The 9,878-nt window shown below is 38.6% G+C and overlaps 1 protein-coding gene across 1 annotated transcript in view; it reads right to left on the minus strand.

The window, feature by feature from the left end:
• The window catches only part of MARCH11 (membrane-associated ring finger (C3HC4) 11), a 31,596-nt gene that overhangs the window by 20,924 nt on the left and 794 nt on the right, over positions 1-9,878 (minus strand). The window contains exon 2 of the mRNA XM_010571476.1: positions 8,768-8,923. Coding sequence (XP_010569778.1) covers positions 8,768-8,923 — 156 coding nt within the window. The remainder of the gene's footprint in view (positions 1-8,767; positions 8,924-9,878) is intronic.

Consider the following 9,878-nt stretch of genomic DNA (forward strand, 5'->3'; position numbering starts at 1 on the left):
AAAAAAAGGGGGGGGGGGGGGGGGGAGATGTATAATAAGGGGAAAGGAAACAGCATGTGCCTAAAACTGGAATACTCATTCTTCATCAGCTTCACTGAAATGTAAACAAAAGTAGCAAGAAAAAGAAATGTAGAAATAAAGAAAATAAAAAGGAAAGATGAAATTTACAACAAAAAGCAAAGAACCCTATGGGAAAAGAGTCATGCCGGCAAAACTCACAATGATGGTGCCCTGACTCAGACAGGTACTTCAACAGAACTGAGGTCAAATTGTTCTTTCACTGTTGCACTGTTGGCATGAAAGGAGGCAGGGGCCGTCCTCTGCACATAGCTGAAGCAGTAGGAAAGAGACTTCAGTCTGAATACCAAACATCCAATTTGCATCTATGTACCGGACAAATTTTTTTAAAATTAAAATATCTAAGTACAATAGGTGCAAAAGCTGTCTCCCCAGTTGAACAATTTAAGAAAGAAGTAAGTTAGCATGACTGCTGGTCATTTGGATGAAGCACTGAAGACTTCAGTGCAAACTGACCAACATCTGAAACCAAGAAGCATTCAAAGGAAGTTTCAAAATGAATTTCATAAAATTTTCTTTGACAAATTTCAGTTGTGGAAAGAACTACAGTGGCACTTCACAGTTGACGTAGCATGACTGGTAGAGAAGTCAGGAGGTTATGACAGTATTTGGTGCTCAGGGCAGGCTACTTACATTGCCAAATAAGCATGAGCTAAGGAGTCATAGACGAGAGGTATAAAAGCAGCACGCTATCATTTATTAACAAGATTTTCATATTAAGAAATAGAAGAAGCATGCTGAAACAACCAGTACTTGGTTACAATGTTTTTCACTAATCTCTGTTGATAGGAATTAAAGACCTGAATAATCAGGAATTTGGACATAAGACAAAAAGACAGGAATTTGTTTTTGAAAAACTCACAGATCTTCATCACTAAATAAATTTCATAAATTCTAGGCTAGAAGATCAAGCTACTGGGAAAATACCCAATCAAACAGACAAAAAAATGACAAAACCCAGTAAATCAAAGGTTCCTAAATGCAGGTCCCACACCATATCTTAAGCCTTGCATTGTTTACTTAGATATCCCAAGCATTTAAAATGGCAGTAACTATGTATATGTAGCAATCCTGATTCCCATTCATGCTGTCTTTTACTTTGGGATGTATTTTTCTAATGGAATCTGTTGTAAATATGTAATTTATGCTTATAATGCTAGTAATAACATTTATTCAAGATATTTCCCCTGAAAAACAACCTGGCAGTATGTCTCATGCTAGTCATTTTGACCCATGAAAATCTTAGACTCAAAGGAATCCACCTTTTTTCCTTGAAATAGTTAACCCACTATTTAATACACCAAGATAATGACACTCTTTAAATCTATATCTATATATATCTTACCACTAGATCAGGATGACATTTGTAAGGAAAATTTTATTTCCAAGTACAGCTCACAGTTTACATTGCACTAACTGTTGTTTCACACCATTCAAGCAAACTGCTCTGAGCACAATTTATGCATTTCACAAAATAAAACAAGAAAACAACTGCTTTTTTTAATAAGCTACAGGAAATAAAAGAGTAACATATGAGGGGCACACATGCACAAACCTTTAATGCTATTCTTTTTTTAAAACATGTTCTGTTTTATTTATTTTGTGTAGGTACTTGATTACCTTAGTGTACACTTTAAAAGTCAAACAGAACTGCCTGAACACAACAGAACTAGTCTAAAATCACTACCCACATGTTAGTACAAAATTGTTCTCTATGCGATAATCACCATTTCTTTGCCTAATCTATTTTTTTACTGATAATCCCCTATCTTAAATAGACAAATGTGAGCACCAGAGTGGCTTGTCTATCTCCCTGCATGCTGTAGCTGATGCTCTGACAAGAGTAACAGATTTCTTGAGTTCTATCAGTTGAGATGCCAACTTTGACCAAATGTTCCATCTAGCAAAGCGTGAATGCACAGAGAATCAGGAAAGTAGATCTCAAGTGTATGCTGGTGGCAATCCAACCATTGTAGCAAAATCCCAAATATTAACTACACCTTCTAGATCACCGCTTCAATCTTGATCCATTCCAACCAGAGAGAAAGCATAATTTTTGCCATACAATGTCAAAATCCTGACTAGACTAGGAATATCCAAGTTTCTGAACTGAATCATAGGTTTCAAACAGTTGGTTTCCAGGTTTTGGCAGTTCTGACCTATATCTTCCCCCTCCTTCCTCACTCTCAGTTCTTTTCTAAAACAAAACCAATCTCCTTCCACTCTTTCAAGCTTCTATTTTCTGTGCACTTAACCCCCATCTACTTCATCCTTCTAATTTCAATTCTTGACTCTCTATAATCTCCCATGTTCCTTCCTGATGGCTTCAGCTCCCGTGTTGATGACTGCTCTGATCTCAAAGATAAGTATCATCTCTCCTCATTGGACTTACGAATACGCTTCAGTGTTCGTAGTCAACAAAAGGCCATTGCTTGCTTTGATTAGCTTTTCATCTGGGTCTATATCTAGTCTTTTTTTATTAGTTCTTCTTTATCCCTACTCAACTATCACTGTGATATCACTGTGATAGAATCAGTTCATTTGTTCACATATTATTCTTCATTATTTCATGACTTTCATGGTAGTCATGGTACCAGATCATTGGTACTGATGATTCTTCCATCCCCTGTTCCCTCTTACCTGTCATTAGTCACCAATTCTCTCCATCCTTCTAAAGCCTCTCCAGTTTTGTCCCTCCTTTTCACTGTAATGTCCATCTTGTGCTCCTTCATCTCTGTATGCTAACAGCCACGTATTTTCCTCCTAGGATGCTAGTAGTGCACCAGTGGCCTGCTCACTTGCTCCATGACAAATTTGTTCTCTCATTTGAATGGCTAACCAAACGCATTTCTCAAGCTTAACTGACTTTTGTCTCCACACCTTTTTGCTGCCTTTATTTTCCAACTCTCTGCGCCTTTTATCTCTGAGTCCCTCTGTGCACTAATTACAAGAAAACAAAGAAAACATAATACAACACAAAATTCATTATCCCCTTGGCATTTCCTCTCTGATGCCTTCTATTTTTGTATTTCTGTCCTTTCTGTCAGTGGTGAAATTTTTACTGTCCTCTCTTCTATAATCTCTCTACCTTGCAGCAGTGAAATAATTTTGTCCTTCCTCCTCATCCACTCACTTACCCCAATTCTGCTTTTCAGTCTCTCATTTACCTTCAGATCTTTCCCAGAAAGTACACGGGAAATATATTTTGCCTTTCCCACCACAGAAAAAAAAAACCAGCTTTGACACCACTGGCCTCTCCAACAGCCCTGCTATCCTTTTTTTTCTAAACTCATTAACCACACTACTTAGAATTGATCATAATCACCAGCATCTACCCAGTGCATGCCACTGAAACGACTCAGAGTATATCAAATCAAAAGGTCTATCTAGTCTAGTAAATTCTCCCTAGAAGTGCCCAAAAGTAGATGCTTAGCAGAAGAAAGAGTGTGAGAAGTACAACTACTGTATCTATGCTGGTGACTGACAGATCTACTTTTCTGTTTCAGACTTCTCTCTCCTGTCAAAACTAAAATATTTGTCTGCACCTTTTGTACAGAACTTACCATAGATTTAAGGTCATTAAAATCTCCAGGATTTTCATGTCCCAACCTTTCTCAAGCAGTATGGATTTGTCTGCCAACCCAGGAATTGTCTTAAATTTAAATATCTATTCGGATCTTCCTGCTCACAATATTTCTAAAACTTGCAGGTGCTTTCTATGTAGCATATCTAAGACTATTCATATATATAAAAAAATCATTTCTCATCATCACTTTCATCTTACGTCTCAATTACTGTAACACAGCTTTTAAGCTCATGACAAATGTAATTTTCTCAGCGACCACAAGACTCCTTCAAATACAATTTTTTTAGTCCACTATTTTGACCATGTTACTGCCCTTCTTTCTCTGCTGTGCTAGTTCCTCTCTTCCCCATCATGACAGATAAAAAAGACTTGACTTGAATTCTGAAGTCCTTCCAGGCTTTTACTGACATATTAATAACCTTCTAATGACTACTCAGACATTGAATCTCATCTCTGTTCAGTTCATGATACCTATCTCAGCCAAATGTTTTCTTTTCTAACAGCCCTTCCATGCTGCCTTCCATACAAAGGGTGCCTGCAAAGCTTCATTATTTTCTTTTCAAGAGGCGTCCTAAAACTCATCCCATCTGACATGCCAAAAGCTCAATGAGAGTTAAAAATGGTTAGTGTACAGAGCCCACTGGTTTTACATATCCCCATAGACTCGTCCCTTACTTCTTGTTCCAACTCCTTTGTAAATTGTCCAAAATTGGGACAATTCTTTTTGTTCTTTGTGTGCGTTCACATATTGAATAGCACAACGTATCCTCCTGGTTCTTCGTTACAGGCAATGTAACAGCAGTAACATTAGTAGATTGTTGCTAGTACACAGTCTGGTTTAAAAAGCACAATTGGAGATTTGAGCCTTCTCCCTTTCCCCTTCTTAGTTATGCCTACAAAAAGTAAAGGTTTTTATCCAGCTGAGCATAGTCATTAGCCATAACTTTTACTAAACGTTTACTACACATTTTTTCTGGACACTGGCCTCCATATTGAAGTATCTGAAGTACTTGACTTTTGCACTTTTTAATACAACATGCATATACATACATGCAGTCTGCTATAGAGTCTTGCTCATGCTTATCTAATTGATGCCAGTGAGACTATTCAAATGAGTGAGGACTACTCACATTTACAAGACGTGTTAATAGTCACAATTCGAGCCACTGAAAACCACACAACTCACGAGCCATAGTCCACCTCCAGTAACTAAAACTTGCTTAAATATTAAGTACAACCTGAATTTTTTGTCTATGTTAAGAAATCAGAATTAACAATTCAGAATTTTTTTTTTAAATAACTGGTTTGTGATTTTTCTGATGTCAGAAAAAGTGTTGAATTGCCATGCAATTAGCTTTTAAATTGCCACACTGATCTACTGTATCGCTTTTGGAATAGGTCCAGTTCACCTAAAGTACCAGAATATAAAGTTTTAATGAAGAGAAGCACAGGATATATTTAATATCTAACATAATACTAGTTTATGACAGACTAGAGTAACAGTCTAGAAAAAGCTCTAAATATCTTTGTTGGTCACTTTTATAGAAATGATGGGGTTTGGCACCAAAGTGTATTTTCTCAACCTTTGCATGACTATATTCCACTTTTAAACATCATTTCTGAATCTCACAAGAGAACTGACATTCTCCAAGATACATTCACGCTTAACTGCAAGTCTAGTGAATTAATTTGCTAACAGCTTAATAATTAAATAGCACCAATAAAAAATAAAGCAATCTGTTTATATTTCCTTTAGGAAGAAAATCTGTACAAATTATAAAGCTTAACAAACCAATGTAAAAAATATTTCTGCTTGTGCTTCCTTTGTTAATCTAAAATGTAATTCTAAGTGGGTTTTATTTCCAAGTCAGACATTGAATTCTCCCTCCTTTTTAAGCTGTTTCAAAAACCTTCCAAAACTCCCTGCCCAAAGCAATATGTGTTCCACCTCCCCTCATTATAGTTTGGGGGGCTTTCTAGTTATTAACATAACCTTGCCTATTATTGAATCATATTCCACGCCCCTACACAGAGCAAGTCCAGCAACATGAACATGTGCTTTCATTAATGGACTAGTGCAAGGTTAAATACATCTTTCTGATATGATCCTGAGAAGGATACTGACAAAAACCCAAATTTGCATTTCTCTGTGAAATACCATATCAAACGCCATCAACTTGTTTGTGTGCTCATCTTCCACTGTTAGCCCATTGGTTAATTTGTTAATTTTTATGTTTTAAGATCTGTTCCTATATTAAAAGTCTATGTGTTTCCAGGATTGAGTTCTTAAAAGTGAATTAAATAGTAGTTGCTGAAATATACAAAGTGACACTGGAAAAATTTCTGTTGGAATAGTCACTTACCATAGTAAATTTTGTTCCTTGAATGTACTGCCTCCAAAGAGGCCCCCCTTTGGGATTACTTTCCCTGCCGTGAAGCAACAGAAACCACAGAAAATGTTAGATATTAAATGGAGTATTTACATCTATTCCAATGTTCTGGAAGAAAACATAGAAAAATCTCCTACATCTTAACTCCCTACGCATTGTTACATTCCATAAATACATGAGGTAGAAGTAAACCTGAGGAGCTGGTGTAAATCTGCATAGACAATTCACTTGAGAAAAAGTTATTTTGGTAAATAGCATCCTTTTTCTCTCTTATGACACTGCCTACACAGATCTAATAAGTAAATGACTGGTAGAGACAATTCTGACAACAGGGACTGAGGTAGACCACTAGTTGTAGAGAGAGCGAACTACTCCTGTCCAATACTGTATCTAATGTAATGCAAGAAGTCTTGCTTGCTTGGGAACTTCTAAGTACATTAGCTACCTCAGTGAAGACATTGTAAACTACTTGTGTATTGAAACGGTCTAGCCCTTAGCTTTTTACCAAACCTGACCAAAAAGTTACCTGAAAAAAGGCTTTTGTGTAGTCAAGCAAATGATTCAGAACCTGCCCGAAAGCTTAAAATGAGACAGCTTCAAATACAACCAAGACAGCTGTTAAAAATGGCTGATACTATTATACTTGGGAATATGGGAGAGGAGTGAGGGCATTTGAATACTGATCACCCTTATAAAAATACACAGATGATTGCACTTTTGAGACTTCCTTTTAGATTCTGTAACTACAAGAGGAATACTCAGTGTAAGAGAATGAGAAAGGTACTACTGCGTCCCTCCAAAGAGATGCGTGACCTTTCGGGTGTCAGGAGTTTGACCCCAGGAATGTACATCTAACTTATTCTTTGAGTATGCAACTCCATGAAATCTTTTTGTATGCTATTCTGTCAAGAATAAAAAAGGACAGACTTAAATAATTTATGTAAAAAAAGAAAGACAGGGTTAAGAATAAATCAAGCATTTTTTAAGCTATTGAAGGAGAAACATGAAACTATTTGCCCCTCCCACCCCCCCAAAAAAGTGCCATAACTCATGAAGAGAATGGCATTTAACTTTTGGCTCTTCAGTTTCTTTCTACCTCACTTGTAGCTCGGCCAGACTTTGTTGTCTACTGTGTCACCTGCTGACACTTTCTTTCTTCTTTGCTTCTGTTTTCCACAGAAATTGAATAGTTGTTCTTCAAACTGGGGCTTGAATCTCTTGTCCACAGATAGGTGTATAGCGACATTTCAGGTGTCTTTTAATTACCCGCTTGGCCTCCAGCTGCAGTTCCAGAGTCTCTCAAAAGTTGTGTCACATCTGCTATCCTGTGTAGATATTTTGGCTACCTTGGGACATCTCAAATAGTACTAGATGCAGGCAACCGTGTCATGTCTTTGCTGTCAAACAACTATTTTCAGAGACTGTCATTGCAAACTGTTGCTAATATAACCTTTGCTAGGAAAAGGATGAGACTGCTGTGGATATACAGGAAATAAAGATTTTTAAAAGGTTAAAAAAAGCCAAAGGATCAAACAGAATCCCATGCCAAACCACCAGATAAAGTCTATGTAGAAACAGAATCTACCACCTTCATTTTCTGAAGCGTTTTACAAATCCATTGCTTTTTTACATCGTAAAGGTTCTATCCAGGAAAGCTCATCAAAAAGTTTCCTTTGTGGATTCATAAAGAAAAAACTTGAAGTCATAACTGCCTCTGAAAGTACCTGCACCTAATCTGAATGGCTGTAAGCAAATACTCCAGATATCCTTGCATCCAAGGAATGCTTATCATGCTCACACAACTGCTATTACCATCCAAGCATGTCTTTTCTATAAAACTCCAATCAAACTCAGGCACAGAAAAATGACCTGAGTGATCTGGCCTTTGAGAGCTCCATCATCTCTGAGATCATAGGATCAAAACTAAAAAAAGATACAATTATCTTACTAAATGTGTTCCTCAGATGTTATGAAATACAATTTCTAGGATGGAATTCTAAGCCCCTAAGGAATTCTGATATGCAAAGTGGTATTAAGGCTTCCCTAACAGATCTGCTGAAGCGTTGAGTTTCCCCTCCCCTCTCCCTGAACATGCTACCACTATAATATCCTAACTTCCAGCTGCATGTTGTGATGCTGATAAAAGGGAGCTGTGAAAAATGCGACTGCACATTTCAGCTTCTGGAACAGCTATTGGTGGACAAAACTTAAAGAGCATTCTGCTACTCTGGATTGTGCCGAGACCGAAAAGTCACCTCCTTTCACTTTTTTACAGTAGATGAATACACAGTCAACACAAGTTGTCTTTGCCTCTCTCCTCTGGACCCCAAGCTTGAAGAATGAATGAAATCAACCTTTGACTGAGTCTTTAACAAACTGTAAAGCCATGTTTAAAGTTTAGAAGGTGAACCAGGGGATCCAAGTTGTTCTGTCATGTCGCAGTGTGACTCGTCTAATTACAGAATTTAACAACCTCTGAAGACCATTTCTATGGCAAGCCCAAAGCTAGAAGAACATAACTGAATCAAATGATCGCACATTTCAATAGGTAACTGGTCTTAAAAACTAACTTTGGGTGGGTGCAAGTGCTAACTGGTGAAGCATATAGGCTCTTCTGCTGTATTTTCCAAAAACCTTGAAATAAATGTAAGAATCATTTTGTTTTTAAAAATTACTGGAAAGACATATTTTTAAAAACAAACAAACAAATTACCTGGCAAGGCTTTTTCATTTTAATTGCTATAACATGGTATCTGTAACAGCAGAGTTCACAGGTCCATGACCCTCTTTCACTTATCCACTTTAACAGGCAAAGCTGATGCGTGTATCGTACTGACCCATCGCAGCGGCAAGGATTTAACAATTCACCCTGAAAAGGCAACACAGAAACATTAATTGTAAGGGAATCTTTTCCGGACATGTATACTCAATACCAAAACATTTACAGGTCTGTAACAATGAACTGGTCTTGACTTCAGTATGTGAAAAAGTGTGTGGTTTTGGCTACAAAAATACTCAAAAATTAACTGTCTTAAAAACACCTAGGTGCTTCTAACGAGACAAAGCCAGATAACTGTCAATGCATGTGTATGTACATACATGAAACAAGTGAAAGATTACCGTGCATCAAACGGCAGTAGCATTAGCCCTTTCAAATACCTCTAATGGTACCGAAAGCGGTTAGACGCATTTCTCCAACAGTTATTTGCAGTCATCACTAGGAAAGAAGCAGGTGACGTCAGAGAGAACCATGCTCTTGGAGCAGGGCTCTGCGCTGTCCAGCTAGCCAGCTCTCGGGCAGGACCTCAAATAAGGGAGGTGAGCACTTCCCCCAGTAGTTCACATATTTCTGTATTATGTAAATGGGCTGTTCTCTTCTTTCCTCGGAAGGATTTTTTTTTTTTAAGCTAAACTACACGACAAGCTATAAAATGCTAGTTAGGGGTCCATTGCTAACACTGTGTCCAGTAATGACAGAGAAGACACTCGGCGGTCTTCTCACCATCACCGGTAAGCTAACACTCTCTCATTCGACAGCCTAACAGAAACCTGAGAAATTCGCATCGCCTCAAGCCCCCGTCCGGAGAGCCGGCGAGCGTGACGGCAAGAAGATGTCCGAGAGCGCAAGCCAGCCGCGGCAAACCTCCGACTTTTCCTACAGCTTTTCCCCGGCCGTCGGTCACAACCACCTCGCTGGGCAGCCGAGGCTCGCCCGTGCCCCTTTCCCCCCGCCTCCCCCGGCAGCCCCCCCCCGCCGCTGCCCCGCCGGGCGGGCGGCTCCCGAGCCCTGTCCCCGGTGCTGCTCGGTTCCCGCCGCCCAGCCC

The sequence above is a fragment of the Haliaeetus leucocephalus genome, unplaced genomic scaffold, assembly GCF_000737465.1.
Source record: "Haliaeetus leucocephalus isolate CR32 unplaced genomic scaffold, Haliaeetus_leucocephalus-4.0 Scaffold328, whole genome shotgun sequence".
Taxonomy (NCBI): domain Eukaryota; kingdom Metazoa; phylum Chordata; class Aves; order Accipitriformes; family Accipitridae; genus Haliaeetus; species Haliaeetus leucocephalus.